The sequence below is a fragment of the Sander vitreus genome, chromosome 18, assembly GCF_031162955.1.
Source record: "Sander vitreus isolate 19-12246 chromosome 18, sanVit1, whole genome shotgun sequence".
Taxonomy (NCBI): domain Eukaryota; kingdom Metazoa; phylum Chordata; class Actinopteri; order Perciformes; family Percidae; genus Sander; species Sander vitreus.
The window spans coordinates 18,553,547-18,577,022 of NC_135872.1; the positions used below are offsets into that span (position 1 = coordinate 18,553,547).

Here is a 23,476-nt window from a genome sequence, read left to right on the forward strand (position 1 = left end):
CTTCAGAGCAGAACATGATTTGTTCACTGTCTTGTAAAATGTAAAAGAAAAGCAGGTGGAAAGACCTTATGTACATACAATCAGGCCTGGTACACAGATTTTCACTTTGCTTGCCTGAAGGTTTTGCTCAAAATGTATTTAAACCACATTTTAAATTAAATTAATGCAGTTGTGATCAGTATCCTTTTTTTTTTTTTTTACACCAATAACGAATTTTGTGGGCTAAAATGTCTGTAAACATTAACAATACATACAAAACAGGAACAGGAATTTAGCACTAAGACAAATCTTTCAGTGAAAAGATTACTTTTAGCCTGAAATAAATAAAAGAACAGAATTTTCTAATTACAGAAAGACTTCCTCTATAGATAAAGACCTAAACTGATGGGTAAATGGGTTGTGCTTTCATTTGTTACAGGAAGTGACATATACTGCAACCTTCCTGTGTGACACATGGCACACCACAGCAACAGATAGACACATTGAGATAAATAAAAAAAAAGATTAACAGGATAGTAGATAGAAGTAATATGGATGTGTCTGGGTCTAAAACAGAACATAGTTGAAGTAAATTATGTGTTTGTTCAACAGCACTGTAATTTCCTGGACTGACTTGCTATGGAACGGAAACATAATCCAGTCTTGATGCAGAATCCTTGACTGCTTTTAATATGAGTTTGGCCAACAAGTGGAATGAACATCATTTATATCTTAGTGTAGGAGTCGCCTATTGTATGTTGTTTATGGTCTCATTTATGTTGTTTGTTGATTATTGTGTTGTGCACTGATATTGTAGGTGGTGGGCGTTTTCATCACGGTTTGAGCGGAAGTGATAACATATTTGTTTGCTTCACCTGGGTTTTTTTGGGCATTGACAGAGAGGGGGTGAACCTGGGAGCGAACACTTTCTGTTGACCGCAGCACGCCACACTAACGCAATTATTTCTACTCACAAGGTAACTTTACATTTGGTAACTGCAGTGCTAGTTGTATTTTACGTGTGGAAGAAGAGGAATAAATCATTGCAATACAATCCCGAGCGCGTCACATATAACATATAACATCTCTCAGTGTTTAGTCCCTCGCGGCAGCACTTTGTTGGACTGCTTACAGCCGCAATACTTAGTTTAACTCTAAGTTTCCTTCTGTTCATCTCAAGTGGAGATAAAAGAAACAAGAAGTGTGTGTATGCCTTTACACATTCTTTTTTTTTATGATCAATTTTTTATTATTTTTTATATTTTTAGAACACACAACATACAGAACAAACAAATACAATCAAACAAGAACCAAAACCCTCTCCCACCCCCCACCCTCTGCGGTCTCAAGGGAAAACAAAACAAACCAAAATACAAGAAAACAAAAAAAACTAAAATCACACCTTGCCTAGTCGCTCTCTTCTAATTCTTGTGGTGTTGAGGTCATTAGGACTGATACTTGTGCTGCTGCGTTTTTCTATAGGTCTATAGTCGATGACTTGGCTTTGTTAATCCTTGCTGTAGAGAGCTCAAGCATAACTATGTCCAGGAAGTACGCCAACCACTGTTTTATATAAAGCGAGTGGGGGGGGGGGGAGCCAGCGTTGAGCTATAATGTTTTTGGTTGCGGTTGATCCAGCTAGCCAAATTTTCTTCTGTCTCCCAAACAAGTGTAATATAGAGTCATCATTAAGTAACAAAACAATCAGGTCAGTAGGAATTTGACATCCTATCACATCAGATATTATTGATGTTGTTTTATTCCAAAACTCATGCACCTGTTCACACTCCCAGACCATGTGTAGGAAAGTTCCAGTTTGTTCAGGTTGACAGAACGTGCAATAGGGAGTAGGAATGACTTTAGAGACATATCTCTTCTGAGGAGTCCAATATGTCCTATGGCATATGTTGAAGTGGATATACTGGTGATTTGGGTTCTTGGAACAATGGGAAATGTCCCAAACTGTCTCCCAATTAATTACGTTCTCCTCAGGGCTCAGCTCTCACTCCTATTTCTTTACTATTGGGCGTTCTCCTACGGATACTTGCATCAATTTAGCATAAATCTTGGACACTAATCCTCTCACAGGAGAATCAACGAGCCATTTAATGATTGGGTGTGTCTCAAGAATGTTCCCCCATGGCACTCCATAACATTTTAGGGATGATCTTAAGCAAAGATAAAGGAAGAAGAATGTCCTAGGGACCTCAAAGCTAGCTCTCAGGTCTTCAAAACTTAACATACCTTCATCATTGAATAGCTGGTCTAAAGTATAAATACCTCGGTCACTCCACTGGTTACAAGTAAAGGGTTTGTTACCAGACATTAGGTGTGCATTGTGCCATATTGGGGTATTCAAATGCCACTTATTGGTGTATCATAGGTGCTCCTCCACCTGTTTAAAGTTGGTCAGTGTGTTGGTGATAGGGCCATATAGCCTAGCATACACTTTTTTGCATAAGCAAAGTCTTGCAGTCTTAGACTTCCAGTGAGGTTTTGCTCTATTTCTCTCCATGGGACTGTAGATGAGGGGTCCATCCACACTCTGAGGGCCCGTAGCTGAAAGGCTCTGTGGTACCCTTTAAGGTTAGGGAGGGCTAGGCCTCCCGTGTTTGTGGTATGTTGCAGGGTAGAGTATTTTAGCCTAGGTTGTTTATTATTGCAAATATACTGCCGAATTACAGTATCAAGCCTTTACACATTCTTTAAAAGCTGTGGTAATGACATCTTTTGAACCCAGGTCAAAGGCTGCCATTCACACCTTGTGTAATTATTAATATGTCGGCTGTGGAATATTGTCAGACTAAACAGGGAGCCAATTATCGCTTTCTCTCTCATTCTCTCTCTCTCTCTCTCTCTCTCTGGTGCCTGTTGGCAACCTCCCACTTACACAAGCACAGAAATAGAGTCACCAATACAACTTTCATCCCTAAATAACACACAACACTAAATCCAAAAATAACCCACCACACACAGTCTTCCCACTGGCTCCTATTAATGACCCGTCTGAGGAGCCATCTGCTTTCCTGTAAGGCCCTCACACTGAGCAGCTGTGTATGTAGCCTATGTGCTCAGGTCATGTACATGTATGGCAGGTTGTTGGCAGGTGCTCCATAGAGCTCAATGATTTGTGAAGGGACTCAGAGCAATCAGAGAACGTCTCAGCTCACTAGTCAATGTTTAAGCTGATATGAGGCCTCGTGATATGTACCACGCTGGTACAATGTTTCCTGTTTCTCTAAAGATTACAGGTTGTAAGTGTTCCACAGTACTTCTTGAATTAAGTTGTAATGATGGTTCTCTTATTCAGTTCTTTTTGTATACTGTGATGGAACCTAATCAATAATTAATTTTAAATGAAACACTGGAATACATAAAGTGTACTGCCGAACCAACTGACAACAAATTTGGTTAATCTTTCACGTGCAGCAGATTTACATGTATTTGGTCCATATCTGACCAATTTGGCTCAAATGTTGTTTCTGTGAGGTCATTGAATGACTTTCTTATCCCCTGCTTCTCATGTGATTTTTTCTTATCTTGCTCAGTGATGTGCTAAATCTAACAATATCATTATGTGCAATCAAGCAATTAAGGCTGAGTCCTTACCAGCCCAGGGCTCTCTGCTGTAGGGCTTCCCCTTTCCTCTCTGTCACTATCTTAATAAAGCATAAAAAGTGCCCCAAAATCAGCATATATTTAAAAACTATTGAAATAAAAGCTATTTACTCAATATACTTGATGTGACTGTGTACAGTGGTTTGTTAAATCTGTTGTGTACAGTATATACAAGCAGTTTTTAATGCCTTCATTTTCAGTGTTTTGCAACAAACCTGCTTGTGTCTGCAATTAAGTCTTCATCGCAGGCAGCCAAAATCACTAGCGGAGCCTGTTGTGTCCGAGAATGGTAATATGCTGAGCCATCTGCAGTATCATGCCTGCTCTATGTAGGAGTCTGCCGTCTCCTCAAGTAGAGGGAGTATGGTGTCTCACACACACACACACACACACACACACACACACACACACACACACACACACACACACACACACACACACACACACACACACATACAGGCATGTGTGCACTCACAGGTAGGACACTGTCTTTTATGTTACAAACATGGCCTCATGCACTTACACAAGCACACAGTGATGTTTACATATGATATCATGAAATTATTTTATTCTCTGTATTAAAGTGATTTAATAAATCTTTTTTCTCTATTTGGTATGTATTATATCCAGAATTCTTAGGTTCTGCTTCACCAGTCCAACTACAACTAGGGGAGACAGGGTTGCTAAATGACAGAAATACCTTTTCTTTGTTTGCTCTTGTCTCTATGGCAACATTGACAAAGACTCAGCAGCAGATGGCTGAAGCACATCTAAGCGGTCTAAACCTGACAGGCTTGACTCCCATCCCTTACTTACCATTCTTCAAATATCTATCTTTTAAAGCAGAGTCAACTAGATCCAGATCTTCACGTCACTGATGCGCTGACGTTAAGGGTATATATTTCATAGAAACAATCCAGCAGTCACATTCATCATGAACTCTGTCTGATGGCGTAGGCCTACAGTATGTGAAAGCCAAAATACCAAAGCATTAGTGGGATCATGCAGTTATAGGCATATAATATAATAATAATTTAATAATTTATACTCTTTATTGATCCCCAATGGGGAAATTACAATTTACACTCTGTTGTTATTACACACTACACACAGGCCTGAAATACACACACATGCTCAGGTCCTTTTACATGCACTAATGGAGAGATGTCAGAGTGAGTGGGCTGCGACTGCTGAACAGGGGTTCAGTGCCTTGCTCAAGGGCACCTTGGCAGTGCCCAGGAAGTGAACTGGCACTTCTCCAGCTACCAGTCCACCTCTGTATTTCGGTCCGCACGGGGACTTAAACTAGCGACCCTCTGGTTCCCAACCCAACTCCCTACTGCCACCCCCCAAATATATATATTGCTTGTTTGAACAGAGAGTTGTCTAAATGTCTGTTTTTTTTTAATAATTTGATTTACTCTTGTGTCTCTATTCATTTCCCAGTATGTGTTCAGTATTTTGTTATTACATGTATAATGTAATAACAAAAATGTAATACATATATATATGTATGTATTTATCATTTGTGAACATGTGGCGACATTTGTGTATATCTGTTATCTGACTGTTATTCAGAACATTTGAGTGTCGAGTTATTCCAGAAAGGTCCTTATTTGTGTACATTCTGCATGAGCATTCACTTAAAAATGATCGGTAGCTACTCTATGTTTTGCTTGACTTGAAATGCAGCCTGCCAAAAAGCTGCATAATGATAGCAGAGGTAATGCATTCCACATGTTCACAATTAGGCATACAATCTCATCCGTGATTTGCTCACCAAATATGGTTTCTAGATAACTTGTGTGATGCAACATGGTTCATTGCTACTACACACCGTGGTACAAAGTAGACTACACATTCCTTTCCAATTTGGCTCGTTAGATCCCTTTGATTCATGCTGGTGACATAAACACCAAATCAAGCTGCCATAAATGGAATTCTTTTAATTGTTATGTACTGCTGATTTATTGAGGTAAACTACTTTTAGCATTTTATACCAATAGCATATTTTGTGAACTGTGAATATAAATAATATAAGCTACAGTAGCAGGACATGCAAGACCTCGCATTGTGATCAACTCATGAGAATCATAAAGTGGCTATCAATCAAAATGGCCATGTCCTTTTTTTTTATTAATCACATCTGCTTCTCTTTATCACTTTAACTGCTAGAGGGTCTAGATGACAGAACTCATGACATCATGGAAAAACAGTTTATATATATATATATATATATATATATATATATATATAAACAGTTTCCTTGTCTATTTGTGGCAGTGGGGTGATGTTGTGAACAGAAAGACAGTTTGTGGACACAAAGTCAACTCTGCAATGACAAGCACCGTATACTGTGCTAAGTATCCTTTAGCAGGTTGATGAATCTCTCCCACTGTTCTATGATCTCAGTGAAAAGCTAAAAGAGAAATTCTCTTCTGGACATTAATAAATCACCACATAATCATGAAATATATAGAGTGGATTCTATTCATTCACAGCATTCTTCACATTGTAAATTCCTGGGTAGACGGAGTAAATACTTCCCACAGCGCAGACTGGATCCTTGCCCTTCTGATTGATTATTATGGCCATAAACAATGTGAATTAAGGGGAGCAGCAAGGATTCCAGCAAGGATGAAGGACAAACATCATTTCTGGTTAAATGCGGAAATTCAGCCAAACATAGACAGGGACAGCCAGAAAGAAAACAGAAAGCAGAGGAAAGTGACAGAGAAAATGGGAAGGATAGAGGCAGAGAGAGATTGAGAGAGTGAGGAGGGTGGGACCTTAATCCCAAAATGGGAAAGACAGAAATTTACACTCACTAGAACACAGACACGCACGCACGCACGCACGTACACACACACACACACACACACACACACACACACACACACACACACACACACACACACACACACACACACACACACACATACATCTGGTCCATCCAGTTTCTACTTTATCTCAGATGAAAAGTATGTGAGAGGTTAAACTTCTGATTCACAGTGAAGCTTGCATACTACTCTATACCCTTTTAAGTTGAGTAAGCACCAGTCAGTTGGTTGTACAGTTTTTTTAAGTGGGCTGTCAAGATTAAGGGTGTGGTTGTTCGGTTTGGTTTATAATGAAGCTCATTCATGAGTCATCAACGCTTCCAGTGTCATCAACTGTCTCTCTGTAGTTGTGGCAATGTGTGAGGGAAGACATGACCATTTCCATTTCGAATTTGTTTTCATATAACTCAGGTAACATCTGTACATTTGCACAGGTAAATATTTTAATGACACCGGCATACCCGATAGCAGTTAAGGGCCAATGTCATCACATACAGAATACTGTATGGCGCCTGTGTGCCCTGCGTGCAAGCCACTACATGTCTACAGCCTGCCAAGATCATGAAGAGGCTAATGTTCCAGATAAAGGCAGCCATGCCGCTGTGGAGACTACACAGATTCTGTTACTGACACCCCAGCTCTGCGTTCTGTCCAAAAAGCCTGCAGCAAAGGTTTTGCTTTCTATCTCATCAAATAACAATGAACAGCAACCAGCTTGTTGGAGGAAAATGTGCCTAGTAGCCTATGTGACAAGACAGCTGTATCTGATCCAAATGCATCCTGTTCACTCTTATTACTCTAAACATTTGAATCCCTAAGTTATCCCAACAAATACACACATAGTGGAATGCAGTGGGTGGTAATGGTCCAGTGCACAGGTATAACAGATGTTTAGACAAACACATGAGTGTAAATAGTTACAGTTTACTAACTTCATAGACTGGAAAGTTGTACTTTGCAACTGAGGTGCACTGCCCTCATGTGGTCACAGTATTATGAGTAGGCCAAGTGCACAGACAGTGTGTGTGTGTGTGTGTGTGTGTGTGTGTGTGTGTGTGTGTGTGTGTGTGTGTGAGAGTGAGTGAGTGAGTTAGTGAGAGAGAGAGAGAGAGAGAGAGAGAGAGAATGGAAGTGTGGGCTCCAGCCGTACTGTATCTGTCTCCCAACTCCCACATGAAATGCAGACAAGAAAAGAAGGTGTCTTGTCTGGGGCGCAATGGTGACCCACATCCTAGCTACACCACACCCCCCGAAGCATCTCATTACGTCAGACTCCATAATGACCCACGAAATCAGAGCTACATGATTTCCATACATAACATCAAATGGCTTGGCCTTTAACTTTAAGTGTGCCAGTACGCCTTTACATGCCACGGGATGTGAGCACTTCCTCTGGATTTCGAAATGCCTCATTTTTATCATCAGTGGGAGCCAGCTTCTCTCCAAGGCCGCAACCATTTCATGTTCCATAGGAGGGTTCATGCTTAAGTGCATTTGTATATTTAATAATTCATGCATTTCATTCTTTTAATCGCCTGTACAGTATTCTTGGCCTTTAAATCCGCCGACACGCACGCATTTCTCCTGGTAGAGGTAATTTTGTCAACTACTTTGAGACACATTTTTGAACGACCACCCCTACAAAATATGGTACGCCCCACTCCTTGCCGTTAGCCGTTGTTGTATCCTATGCTACTGAACAGATAATGTTGCGATACTAGCTACACACTAGCGTTAAAGCCACGAAAAGATGCGCCTTTACGGGATTAAAACAATAAAACAAACAACGAGAAGTCTGGAAAAACTTTGCCCAACTGTGCCCAAACTTTGATAGGCTACAATCCAAATCACTTCCCTTCAGTTTCGAGTGTGTTAGCATTGTTTTATCTCACCATTATTGCCATTGGACGCGTTTTTTTTCTTCTGGAGCAGTCCAGTCTGATGAATTCACCGAAAAAAGACGGAGATGATGATGTGCCCGTTAAAGACCCGGTAAAATACGGCGAATTGGTCATTTTGGGGTAAGTCTCTTAAAACCCGATAGTAAAATTGTGTAGGACGGAGAAACGCTCCAACTGCATAATTAACGTTTAATATGCAGCACAATAAACCAACAGATGACGTGTGAGTTCAGGTTTAATCCACTGCTCTTATAAAAGATACCCTCTTACTGATCGTTTTTCGGATAGTAAATCCGTCATAGTAACACATTTTAGCTCATTAATTGCATATTGCCGTCGTATACACCAGTCTATAGCAGTGTAGTAATGTTACAAACTAACTTTATGTTACAAATGAAAGCACAGTCTCTGAAACTATGCAACCGTATTGTTTCCACATCATGTATGGTGCGTTTGAGTGTAAAATGTGCTAAATTTGCTGTAGCCTTAGCACATAAGGCTCCTACTACGGATGTAGCCGCTTTTTCATCAATGGTTGTAGTTGGCGTAAGCAGCGCTGGATTGCTCAGGCTGAAAATCCCAATGATGTCATACTATGCTAGATCTGGGATTGCTAAAAGTAGGACTGAGGATGATATCATTGTTTGAAAAATACATAAACCTTGCTCATATTATTAAGTCATAAAGTCTCTTTTATTACTAATTAATAAACGTCGCAGCCAGATGACCACCCATGCCAAGGAAAGAGGAGGAGAAAAGCCTATTTACATTACCAGCACACAGTAGGCAGGATGTGCTGATGACAGCCACCAGCTTCCACAGCATTTCCACCCCTACAGCTCTGTGCAGGGTCTGCAGAGACCATAAATGCCACAACACACACACACACACACACACACACACACACACACACACACACACACACACACAGTCATATCCAGGCTTACACAGGCCTCCCTCTTGCCCTGCAGAGCTTCCTGTGTATGCCAAAGATAACTGACCTAATGGCCTAGCTCTTCCCCTCCGGCTGAACATAGAGTGAGGAGGCTGTAGTCCGCCTGCATCAGAATACTGATTAGTTGTCCTCGTCGTCATCTGACTGTTTGAACAGAGCAGTCCTTTTACATCCTCAGACCAGAATAAGGAGTAAGGAACTTAAAGACAAGCACAGTCTGCGGTGTGCGCCACAGTGCTTAATGTGCCTCATCAAGGGTTGAAAATGTATTTGTAGTAGCTCAATTTGAAACTGCAGTGATTGTTTGGTTTGACTTTGTGTTGCCAGAGTGATGGCCACAAGCTTGCAGACTATTATCATTATCATCTCTGTGGTTTTGAACAAGGCTTCCGTTATTGTTGTTATTTTGTTATGTAGCATACAGTGGTACACGATACACTATTAATGTCAATATTAACATTATTACACAGGTGATCCCATATCCAAATCAGTGGGATGTATTGTGGTTTAGACCCAGTTCGTCCGTCCCCAAACATACAGCAGGTAACTTTGACAGCAGACACCCGGTGTCAGAACAGGCTGTTCCTTCTACTGCTTCCTGTCAGATATCATATTTCCCCTGGCCTGTTTTGTACAAGTGTGGTCTGACTTTGCATCTGTCAGCCTTGATGATCACATGCCCTGTGTGGTCGATGCCTTCTTTACTGCAGGTCTTGTGATCTTTGCAGTGGCTGTCTGCCATCGCTCATTTCCTTAGTTAGCCTGGACACCATGTACAGCGCTGCCCTGTCCGGCAGCCCTCTAAAGCTCAACTCACTTATAACACACTCCCGTTATCACTATGCAAACACCCTGATGTTCTCTGCAGTTATCTCTCGCACACCTTTTTATCTCACCCGAAACCCCTCTTAACACCGTTTCTGTCGCATTCCTCCATCTTTCTACCAGTCCCTTCCGTGCCAGCCTCCCAATGTTTTGCTGAGTGCTGACTTTCACACAGGCAGACCTCCTTGGTGGCTTGGAGTGAATATTTCATATTGTGCCTTATGATGTGCGCACATGCGTGATGCAGGCCAGAACTGCCCAGGCAAATCTTACCTTGGGGAGCTGCTCTTTCACTGGCCTTTACCCTCGACCCCTCTGCCTAGCCTTATCCCTCAGCCTCCTCTCTCCCTCTTGTCTACTTGCACCCTGCCATTTGCTTCAATTCATTAATTTAGCTTAAGTTTTCTGTCTTCACTACGATAGCTTCTGACTTTGTTTCTGTCTTTTTCTGTCAAGGCACTGACTACCTTTTCTCTTTCTATAAGCTGATTTACTCTCCTGTGCCCTCTTATCCTATGTCCCATTTCATATCTTCTGCCTTTTAACCAGACCCCTCAGAAGCCTGTCCTTATGTTTCTTCTTTTCCTGACCCAGACCTTCACATTGTAAATTCCTGGGTAGACGGAGTAAATACTTCTCACAGCGCAGACTGGATCCTTGCCCTTCTGATTGATTATTATGGCCATAAACAATGTGAATTAAGGGGAGCAGCAAGGATTCCAGCAAGGATGAAGGACAAACATCATTCAGCCGAGGTCCAGTTTAAAGGAACACGTCGTCTTAGTGGGACTTTAGCTTATTCACAGTAACCCCCAGAGTTAGACAAGTCCATTCATACCCTTCTCATCTCCGTGCGTGTTGTAACTCTGTCTGACGCCGCCAGCGCTAGCTAAGCCTAGCACAGATCCTGGAGGTAACAGGTTCCAACTAGCCTTCTGCTCCGAATAAGTAACAAAATAACGCCAACATGTTCCTATTTACATGTTGTGATTTGTATAGTCACAGGGTGTACAAATAACAAGGTCATATGAGACACAGCCGTTTTCTAACCGTATACAAACTGGGAACTATATTCTCAGAAAGGCGAAGCACTGCTACTTCTGCTACTTGGGCGGAGTGATTTGCACCTGAAGCCCTGTGGTGAGGAGCAGAGAGTTAGCCTGGAGTTCGCTCAGAGTTGGAGTAATATAGTCAACAATTACTAGATAGTAAAAGCATAGTGACCTTGTTATTTGTACACACTGTGACTATACAAATCACAACATGTAAACAGGAACATGTTGGCCTTATTTTGTCACTTATTCGGAGCAGTAGGCTAGTTGGAACCGGTTACCTCCAAGATCTGTGCTAGGCTTAGCTAGCGCTGGGGGTGTCAGACAGAGTTACAACACGCACGGAGATGAGAAGGGTATGTATGGACTTGTTTAACTCTGGGGGTTACGGTGAATAAGCTGAAGTCCCAATAAGTTGGCGTGTTCCTTTAAACTGACAGGCAGGGCCATGGAGGAAGCAGGTAGCACTGAATCATCTTCTGTGATTATTACAAGTAAATGTGGCCTGTTTGAAGGTTTTTCCGGGGTTGTTACCCACGGAAATACATTTTGGTCCTGGAATCATTCATGAATGGGAGGGGTGTTGAACGTCAAAAAGTACGGGCGTATCTGCTAATGTTAGCTACCGACCGTTACCTTGAAACCATCCAGCAAATAGACGGTACCGTAGGGTGATTTAACGTCACCGCTCATTTTACACACAGTTTAACAACAAAACGCTGAGTGAACATTACTAGCTACATTTTTCATGTTGGTTTTGAGCGGTATGCACCCCCACTAACCTGGAAAACGGTTTAAAAACAGTAACGTTAATACAGCGTCTCCTGCAGCGGGGAGTCAGAGACAGAGGGACCGTCACCGCAGCATTCGCTGCAAGAACGTTAGCTTCTTGTCTCATCTGGGTCTGATAAACAGTAAATTCATCAACTTCAGTGTCCACAATGCTGTTTTCCAATAAACTGTAGCTGTCATATTTCATGGGACCCGAGTGAGTGCGGATTTCATGTCACTGTTTGTCACTTTGCCTAAGATTGAGTGACAAGTAGTACTCGCCCTGTTGTTTATTTGGTTGCCATGACTTCGCGAGTGATGACGTCCTGTCACTGTTCCAGTTGCTCACCCTAAGGGGAGAGAGAGCGGATGACAGTTCGCTTGAGTTCAGTAGAGCACACGGCTCTGCAGAGTCACACTCATTCACTTTCTGCTGATTGATTAATTGACTGATTATTTCAGCTTTGGTTCGGATGAACAATTCTGCTGCTATTTTGTTTTAGTAGTGCTGCAGCTAAGGATTATTTTCATTATCATTATTCTGTTGATTCTGCTGTCAGAGGATCAGATACTCTATGAAATGTCACAATTAACAAATGCCCACTACAAGTCACCAGAGCCAAAAGTGGCGTCTTAAAACTGTTAACAGCAGTCTGACCAGCATCAGAAAAACCCAAAGTACAGTATTCAGTTTGTAATGATATGCGATGAAGAAATCCAAGGACAATTTTGCATTTGAAAAGCTATGACCAACAGGGTATTGGAATTTTCATTTTATGCATTAATTACTTATTCAATTTTCAAAATTGTCATTGATTAATTTTCTTATGAGAGACTGCTTGATGAAACAATCAAAGCTTCAGCTTGATTGTACAAACACTGTCAACGCAGAGCGTGGGTTCTCCAGCCCACACTGCGAGGCCACTATGACACAGAACAGAGCCAGACCAGATGACCTCCGATCTGCTCAAGTCTGAAGGCCAGTAAAGACTGTTAGTGTCCCTCAAAGTCTTCCTGCCCGCTGGGCATCCCCTGAATAGTTATGTTTTTAATAAGGACCATGCCCTGCTGATTAGTTAAAAGCCTGAAACCAGCATACTACCTTCTTTGTGAACTCAAGCTGTGAGAATGATGTTCCACTCTGCTTCAAAAGAAATTGAAGACAAAGTCATAATTTTAATCAGCACCAGAAAGGCTTCAACATCACGACTCACGCATTTTCATTAAAACATTAAAACTGACATCATTTAAAAGGTTGCTGTTGAATTATAAAACGGTCAAGGTCTAGAATACGTTATTTTCCACTCTCGTGAGAAGAATCTGAATTTTCATGTCTGTTTCTATTAATGAACACAAACCTTCAAAGTAGTATTCAGCATACTAACTGGAGCACTCACTGAAGGCTATATGGTTAATGGTATTGTCTGCTGAACATGCTTTTCACTGCAAAACAAAGCTTCAGCAAGTATGAGCATGGAGTGCAAGCTGAGTGAGTGGGATCAAGTGCTAGTTGTCCTTTTTATTGAGTTTCAGCAGTTTAATATGAATCCGGAGTGTGATGCGTTTTCAAAAGAATCTGCGAAAATGCCGCCGTAAAGATGCACAAAATCATTGGAGCCTGCACTCTAATTGCAGTTATTTATTCAGACCTCTTGGCACCACTGGTGGCATTTTAGTTACAGCTTTAGTTTTCCCACAAGTGATGACAGATCATAAATACAGTATGCAAACAAGATAACAGTGTTCTTCCCATCATTAGGCTTTCTCAATGAAGCTAGATGAACTGGAATGAACTGAATGAAATGTGCAAGTAGGGGATGTAACGGTATGAAAATTTAACCTCACGGTTATAGTGACCAAAATTATCACGGTTTTCGGTATTATCGCGTTATTTTTAAGGTAAGGTATTTGGTAAGTGTGTTCAATATGTTCAGAAAGCACTGATAGGTAGGCCTGCACGATTAATCGTTATAAAATCGCGATCTCGATTCACCCTGTCCACGATTTAATTTTTAAATAACTTAATATATATATATATATATATATATATATTTTTTTTTTTATGACTTTGACTCTCATTTAATTTTACGAGCCGACTGCATCACAAACGCTACTACTTTCTTCTGTGAGTTTTAAACATGGACTGTATAAAAAGCGCTGCAAAGCTCTCCCTTCTCTTCATTGAAGCCTCTATGTTTACAGGCTTGTGGTGATGCGCAATGTGCTATAGGTGCCAAAAAAAAAGAAGGTCTAATCTATCTATGTTTGGTACTGCCAATTAGTTTTGTTTTGTCATGGTTCATGTGTGCTATAAACATTACACTTCATGAGAAAAAAATCGTGGCAGAAAATCGTGATATCAATTCTAAGCTAAAAAATCGTGATTCATATTTTGCCCCGAATCGTGCAGGCCTACTGATAGGCCTACCCAAGCTGAAATAAATTCAACAAGTGTAACAGTGTTTATTATATCACAAAAATATAGGCAATAGGCTTGTAAAAACGATTGAAAACAGGCTACTGAAACACTGGCCCGCTGTAGGGTGTCCGGTAAGAACTTGAACCAGAGATGTCTGACTTAACTCCAACGTGAAGTTAACTATGAAGTTGTATTTGACGTTACATGTGAAGTTGGATGTGGCTCTGAAATATAAGCACTATGAACATTATTTACCAAAACTAAATGTTATAGCTACCAGTATATAACAAGAAACAATACTAATTTATTTATTTATCTGTAATAATTAACATAAATTTAACATATTGCTCAGTAACACAAACTGAGAATAAGCCACATCTATTACAGCACACATATCCATAACGGAGTAAACTGTGTAATACACCTTTAATAGCTAAGCACGTGGCTCCACAGCGCTAGTCTATTTACTGGTGATTGCACCTTGCTGGCAAATTGCCCTAACACAACCTGAATATCAACACGTGGCTGCACAAGTAATATTAAACAATCTGCATATCTATCAGTTATGCTAGTAACAGTATCGGTATCGGCTCCGATACTGCCTAAAACGCTGGTATCGGTATCGGGAAGTACTGGAGTTTATGCACCGATCCGATACCACGTAATAAAGCCCTAAAGAAAAAATACGTTAAAGTAGTTTATTTATGTTCTTTTTCCATTATAACTGACTGTCAAACTGCATAATAAAAGAAAGTTCTGTGGCATTCATGTTTCACAAAGAGTTTAACCTGAGCCAGACCGACAACAAAGATAGAAATCATATCACATCCATACAGGGATAGTAGTATACAGTTCTTAAAACATAATAAAATATATGACACACTAGTATCGGATCGGTACTCGGTATCGGCCGATACGCAAGTTCAGGTATCGGAATCGGTATCGGGAAGCAAAAAATGGTATCGGACCATCTCTAGTTTTCAGCAATTGTCCGTGACACCATGTAGCTGAGCTGAGGCACAGACCAAATGAAAATTATCGGTTAAAAACATGTGGCGACATATCCTCGGTGTTAAGAGGCCCGCCACGGAGTCGGCATTAGCTATGAATGTACAAACTGTTGAGGGCGACGTAAAGAAAAAGAGAAGGTAGCCTACTTTGCGAACAAGTGGCGCATTGACAAAAAGTACAGCGAAAGACCATGCACAACATTTCAGACCGTCCTGCCAACCTGTATTAAACATCAATGTACGCTGTAATGATTTTTCAGCCGCTGAAAGCTGCTGCTGTTTTAATCCTGTTGGCTCTCTGCTGCTCAGTTCCACACACACCCACACACCCCCACACCCACACCCACACATCCCCACACACAAACACCCACACACAGTGGATGCAGGAAAAAATGGAGATGAGACTTACACGATGACCTAATTGAGGACAGCTACGATCGTTATTGTAAGTGCAATGATAAGTTAAAGTCCAATAACTAGGCTACTTTATCAAACCGTATGAATGTGTATGAAGTGTCGCAGGCCAGGATAGGAAATTAACTAACAAAGTAAAGATCAGCAAGCCACTGACAGAAATGTTCAAATTTGATTGATTCAATAAATTATAATTTTTTGTCTTAAATCCACCAGCCATTTTCATATTATACCAACATTTGCAGCATCCTGAGCCTTTTTGGTAAGGTCACTAGGAAATCTCAGCCCAGAGTAGTTTTATTCTCCCCAAAACAAGTTTCCTTTTTATTTTTAAAGAACTATACAAAAAAAGCTAATTTCACTGTCTCCCGCAACTTCATTGCAACAAAAATACAAAAGACATCGCAACTTTTATCACAATTTTTTACAAAAGCTCCTGCGAAATCAGGCATTTTGGGCCGCAACATTCTCCAAAAAAGGCCGCGAAATCCTGGAGGGACTGTATAATGCTACGTTACTGATAGTGACAGATGAGTCAATATGTTTTTTGTTCATTGAACATGTAGGCCTACAATTACTGTAGAATATGACCAAACTAACCAAATACAATTTTACCATGGTCTCGCAGGCTTTTTTTCACATCACTTTTTATTTGCCTATATTAATAAAATATGTATTAATAATAAAAAAAATTATGTATTGAAGCAATTCAAAATATGCTAGTGCACTTTCTTTTATAAATTTGAATTCCGGAAAAAGTGGCTGGTAAAAAATATAAATGGCTGGTAAAATTGGGCATGGCTGGTGGGCAAAAAAGTTAATTTCCCACCCTGAATTTCCAACTTTACTGTAAGCTACACGGCAACTTCAGTAATGAATAATGATATTTTAAATGAAAACGGTAATTGTTATCAACATTTTTTTACAGTGGTTTACCGTTAAACCGGTAATCATTACATCCCTATGTGCAAGCTTGTCGTCTTTGAGTCTGAGTTGTATTCTAGTCTGATCTAGATTAGCTGAACGTGATGTGCTTGTGTCCGTGTTCACATTTTTTGTATTCATTTTTTTCCAGGTACAATGGCTCTCTTCCAAGCGGAGACCGTGGGCGTAGAAAGAGCCGCTTCGCTCTGTATCGGAGGGCCAAGGCCAACGGTGTCAAACCCAGCGCTGTGCACATCCTCAACACACCACAGGACAGCAAGGTGTGTGTGTGTGTGTGTGTGTGTGTGTGTGTGTGTGTGTGTATACGCACGTTTTATCAGTGTGTAACATTAGTTTCCTTCCTGTGACTCCCTGTTGTCTTTCATAAATGAGCTAGAAGGATGACTAAGCATGACGACATGACGTACGTGGGCTATTTATCCTGTGTGTGTGTGTGTGTGTGTGTGTGTGTGCCTACATACGGATGCATGATTGTATGATGACTTTAAAATGGTGATGAAGTAAAATGAAGATAAAGATTTTTATCACTATCAGGCCAACGTCACATGCTGCTATCACACGTAACATTAAAGTATGACACTGTTATTTTACACTTATTAATGTGGGTACATCTTATGGATTTGTGAGTAACTCAGTCTGCCGTATTTTCTATCAAGTAAATGAAAGACTTTTCCAGAAGATCAACGCATTTTGCTTGTGGCCCTTGTTGTTGCAGGCTGTCCACAGCAGGGGGCAGCACAGCATCTCTTTTACTCTGTCCCGTAACCAGACAGTGGTGGTGGAGTACTGCCATGACAACAATACCGACATGTTCCAGGTAACCGCCAAGGAAAATCAAGAAAACATCCTGCTTTAAATAATGGCCCGTGTTAGAAACGCAAATAATCCTAGATTTGGGATCAAAATATGCTGTTATGTAATGCCATCAAAGGAATTTCTACAGTAGGTAGATTATTTTGGTTCTATTGTGACTATGACTTGAAAATCTCCAAGAAAGTCTATTTTTATACACAAAGTTCTGCTCTATAATAATAGCATCACAGATGTTTTTGATTTGCAACAAATGATGACGTGGCTTTCACCCACGGTAATAAAAGCCACAATCATGGGGGAATCAAAATTCTTTAGGTTGTGGAAAAATCCCAAACCCCACATTTAAGCTAGTGTGAATCTAAAACTATTAATAACTGTGTAGATATATATATATATATATATATAGCAATATATATATAGCAATATATATATATATATATAGCAATATTACTTTTGAATATCACTTTGAAAGGCATTTGTTTTGATAAATGGTATCCAGTGACCACCTCTCCATGCTGTACCCTGCAGATTGGACGCTCCACAGAAAGTCCCATTGACTTTGTGGTGACAGACACCTCCGGAGGGGGGAAGGAGGGGGAGGACCCCTCCATTGCTCCCAGCACCATCTCACGTTTTGCCTGCAGAGTGGTGTGTGAACGCAACCCACCTTACACTGCACGTATCTACGCCGCTGGCTTTGACTCTTCCAAAAATATCTTCTTAGGGGTGAGTAGATATAGTATAGTATAGTATATAGTTTTGGAATCAGTATTAAAATAAAAAAAAATAAAAAAAATACTTATGAACCTCATTAATCTCATGTCTTTGCCACCACAGGAGAAAGCAACGAAATGGAAAAACCCTGATGGGCACATGGACGGCCTGACCACCAACGGGGTGCTAGTGATGCACCCGGAGGGGTTCCCAGAGGACCCCAAGCAGGGTCTTTGGAGGGAGATCTCTGTCTGTGGGGATGTTTACGCCCTGCGGGAGACACGCTCTGGACCCAGCCGGGGCAAACTGGTGAGTCACCAGTTTGGTTACCGTGCCCACAATACCGTGAGGTTTGTTTTTGGTTTGACTGTAAGCAATGTGTCTGTGTGTGTCTCTGCAGGCCGAGGGTGAGAGCAGCGCACTACGTGACGGTTCCCTGGTTGACCTGTGCGGTGCCACCCTGCTGTGGCGTACAGGCGAGGGGCTCATGCGTGCTCCCACCCTGCGTCACCTGGAAGCACTTCGCCAGGAGCTCAATGCGTCCCGGCCCCAGTGTCCTGTAGGCCTCAGCACGCTGGCCTTCCCCAGCCTGCCGCGCAGCCACAGGTGGGAGCCACAATCTGTTTCAAAAATACTCATCATTTTCTATCAGGATGTTCACCTCGTTTCATCTCCAGTAGCCTGCTTATAAAGAACATATTACTGCCTCTACAACGGCAGCGTTCATTAGTTTAAAAAATGAATTTTTAGCGCCAGGAGTTGAAGTACTGACACTCTGCTGATGTCTTTCTTCAGCCTTGAAGAGCGTCAGCCTTGGGTCTACCTCGCTTGTGGCCATGTCCATGGACGCCACGACTGGGGCCAGAGATCTGAGGGAGTGGAGGTGCCGGGAGAGGGCGAGGGTTCCACAACCCGCCGAGAATGTCCCCTGTGCAGGAGCGTGGGTCCCTACGTGCCCCTGTGGCTGGGCTGCGAGCCTGCTGTGTACGTGGACGCTGGAGCTCCCACTCACGCTTTTGTGCCGTGCGGCCACGTCTGCTCAGAGAGGACAGCCAGGTACTGGGCTGAGGCCCCGCTTCCTCACGGGACGCACGCCTTCAGACCTGTGTGCCCCTTCTGCTCCTCTGCCCTCAGCACCCCCGGCTGGACGCGGCTCATCTTCCAGGGCCCCATCGACTAGTCGCCACTCCTCATCAACCACTATCACAGTAACAGAAAGACGCCTGTGCTTCATTCATGTTGCAGACGTTGGTCAGTGTTCACTGTCACTGTCCAACGTTGTTACTGAATGTAGCTCAAAGCTGAATCCTTCCCGTTCTTTATCCTTCAGTTCTTGTTGATTGGTATAAGATCTGGTGAATAGGTGCAAAAATAACATAACAGAATAATCAACCCTGTCATGTGGACAGTATTTACTCTAAACTCTAACCCTCTGTCAGGCAAGATTGCGCTGTTTTTCATTCCAACCAAACACTACACTTTCACTGATTACCTAACCTTCAAGTAAAATTGTATATAGACAGGAGCTTAAACGATGCTGCTTGACCCTTTTTAAACAATTATTTTTACTCCATTATCAAATGACTCAACCTTCCACAAATTTTAAACGATGTCTACCGAAAACAAACCGATCTAAACACCTTTTATTTGTCTCTTTCAGAAGCCATGTATAAAATGACAAGTAGCTTTTTGCACACAAAAAAAGGAATAGCCTTTTTACTCAGTTCCTCCGCAGCGTATTACACGTCTGCAGCGCCTGCGTGTCCTTAACTCGGTGAAACGCCGCCTCTTGCACTTCTCGGCCTGACATCCGACCACTTCTTAATTTCTAAAACATTGTTACTGTAATTGTTGTGAAATGCTCGCCACTTATCAAACAACATAACCCACCTGGTCTCAGCTTCTGCAAAAACCACCTTCGCCTTTATTTCAAACCAAGTCTCTTTCTAGATTTGCACGCTCACTTTCCTGTCTTCCTTCCCTGACTGACCAGCTGATTTGTATTCATAGCTGTATTCTCAGCCGGCCATATTAACTACTTATGGTAAATGTGCTTTACAAGGTGAGATCAGAGGCGTGTGCTTCGATCTAGCTTTTCAGGTTCCCAGCGATTCATGAAGGGGAAATTATGAACCATCATAAAATGAGTATATGCAGTTTTCATCTTTTGTCTTCATGCATCATTTTTAGTGTGAAATCTATGCAGACAGAGACCCCATAAATGAGACCCCATTGTGTAGTATTGGGTTGGAATGAAAACCTGCAGACTCTCTGATTATCTCTGAAGGGAACACTACACCCTGTACGATCGCACCACAAAGAATTCACCTCTTAAGGCCAGATCTCATGCTGATTATCAAGCAGACCGAGGATAAGCACGGGCTGGGAGTGAAACTGGGTAAAATCCACTATATAACTCTGCAGCAATAATAGCACTCCCATATATAAGCTAGATGTATCGCTATGTTTAGCCAAGTGATAGGTCGGCGGTCGCTTTGAACGTGGCTGAAATGGTTTCCAGGTTAAGGGCTCAACCAGAGGCGTGTTCAATATCAGGATTTATTTCATTGTGGTGTTGTGTGTGAGTGTGTGTGTGTCTGTGTGTGTGTGATGTAACCAAAGCACTAAAATTTAAAGATGAGCAACTGAATCGGTGATTAAACACACAACCTTTATTTAAATACTCATTTTAGATGCATTAATAGCCTAAGCATGCTAACAGAGATTAGCACGTTTAGGCTGCAGAGGAATACATCAGCTGTCATAAAAGGACATGTTTTGTCGCTCCTGTTGTGTTAATTTGAACACACTTCTGGTTACTGAATCATGTGAAACAGGGTCCATGTTTGTATGGTGGAGTGTCAAAAAGGTTTGACCTTGCATAACCTCAAAAGATAACTTTTTTTGTTTTTGTTTCAAAGAAAACTATTTTGTTAGAAAATGGGGAGGGATTTATTTGGGGGAAGCGGGAGGAATTCTTTTAGATGTTCTGTGTTTAAAAAAGCAACTATTTTTCTAACTGATAATTGGTTTTAAGTTAACTAATTGTTACTCAGTGTAAACAAGTTCTGTATGTTTCCGAATATTCTCGTGTGGTAGATCTAGGAGAGCTTGTGAGTGAGACAACATTGCCAACACTGTGTCCAAACAAACACACACTTAACACACTGCTACCGTAAAAAAAAGAAGAAAAAAAAAAGAAATAAAACATTGCCCAGACAATGAATGTAGCCAAATACTCAGGCTATGTTTAGCCTTCCCTGGTGCTCATATTGAATGGTCTATATTGTGATACTATTTTTGTAACTGAATATTATGGTGTAGCTCGGTGAACTAGCTCGATAAAGTCAGATAATTTCAAAATAGCCTCAAGTGTGGAAGACGTACAGTATAATTGATAATACACACTCACATGGACATTGTGGTTAGCTTGCATGTGCTGAACGTACACATACAGTATGTACACTACACGTACACATACTCGAAAAACTTTTGTGCTGAGAGCGTTTGTCGCAGACCAAGATGTCTTCCGAGTCTTCAGCTGTTAAAACTGCAGCGTTTCCAGTTTTTTTTTTTTTTTTTGTTTTGGAAGACCTCTCCAAAAGAAAAAAGAAAAAAATAGAGAGAGAGAGAGAGAGAGAGACAGAGAGAGACTAAAAAAATAAATAAATAAAAAATCCTCATACTTGATAGATGCGTGACGTTTGTGAATGAGACTATTGAATCCCACTTTGTACTTCTATGCTAATATTTTCCACCAAACCAATTTACTGCAGAAAGATTGTCCACATCGACACTTGTTTTCATTTTGTATTCAGACCGATGATCACGGAGCATTCAAAGCTATTGAAAGCCATTTTGCTGGTTTTCAAATGCCGTTTGAAGTCCAAATACAAGATTTAAACTCCCTATGGTGCGGTGGTTAATAGACATATTGTTGATCATTACTGTAGCTCAGGATTAGTGATTTCAGATTCACAGCTGGCGAGGCCTGAAGGAAGCCTGGTAGAAGACACTTTCAGTCAAAACGTTTCACAACTGCAAAACACATAAACCAGATGTGAAAGTAATCACCTAATGTAAACTCGAAATTGTAGAGGGCATACTGTAGGGTAGATCACCACAGGTCTAGGATCAGTCACATACGGGTCTTAATAAAAGGGGTCAAGGCACAAACCGGCAATGAAAACGTCTCGATCAGTTGCCCTTTACTAAGCACGCCAAATCCTGCAAATCTTGCTTTTGAATATATACAACAAATAGTGTAACACCATTGGCATGTGGATGGAAGAACCGCTGCAGCACCCTCATTGGCTTTTAGTTTCTAACCTGATATATTTATTTTAGCTCTTTGGGTTATAGGTGTCCATATGCAATTTCCTCTCCCTTGTTTTGTTTTTTTTAGATTTTAATATCTGCGAAGATACAGTATTTTAGATTGTTAGAGACCGCCAGTAACATCATTAGCAGTTCCCTAATTTTTTTTTTTTTTTATGCTTGACCTTCACTCCAGATGGCAAAACCTCAACCTCCTCAACTTATGAACTCATCTTACTGTAGGTGAGTGAGTAGCTGACACGTAATATACAGCGTAAAACCTCACAGTTAATAATGCATTCCTTTTAATACATCGGTGTTATGTACAGCTATTTTGTATTATTTTATATCATATTCTTCTGTAATCGTCCGCTGCACAGACAATCGCTATACACATGTCAATAAACTGTTAAAAAGTTGAATTGTCTTTGCTCTTGTGGCTGTTTTGTAACTTTGGATTATTTCGTCTTTAGGGTGTGATCAATAATGTGTTTATTACATAGAATACAGTTCATTGAGGGGCACTTCACATGTGCTGCCACCAGCAGAGGGCGCTCTCTACCAGCTCTAAAGCTGACAGCCGGGGGCGCACACACACACACACACACACACACACACACACACACACACATACTATGATGAGGTTGCTCTAAGTTGCATCACCTCTTTAAAATAATCAACTGTTTTAATGAGCAGTTTTGGCAGTCATGTTCATCACCACGCAAATGTGATAAGATGCTGCAAATGTCTGCAAAATTACGGACACGCTTGATTTAAAATAGCAATTTGAAAAGTTTCTTTGAAAAGAATTCAGGATGTCTGCTGAAAGCCTCCGGAAGACCTGCTGAGAGAGGCGTTATTCAGAAGTTTGTTCAGAAATTATTTCACTCTTGAACCATAGGG

At 41.2% G+C, this 23,476-nt stretch overlaps 1 protein-coding gene across 1 annotated transcript; it reads left to right on the top strand.

Moving 5' to 3' along the window:
- Positions 1-8,086: 8,086 nt before the first annotated feature.
- Positions 8,087-22,995, top strand: LOC144533166 (E3 ubiquitin-protein ligase pellino homolog 2). Its single transcript, XM_078274366.1, has 7 exons — positions 8,087-8,458; positions 16,860-16,989; positions 17,445-17,546; positions 18,071-18,268; positions 18,380-18,565; positions 18,657-18,862; positions 19,052-22,995. The coding sequence occupies exons 1-7, from the start codon at positions 8,379-8,381 to the stop codon at positions 19,434-19,436; spliced, it is 1,287 nt and encodes a 428-aa protein (XP_078130492.1). The 5' UTR covers positions 8,087-8,378; the 3' UTR covers positions 19,437-22,995.
- The last annotated feature ends 481 nt before the right edge of the window (positions 22,996-23,476 follow it).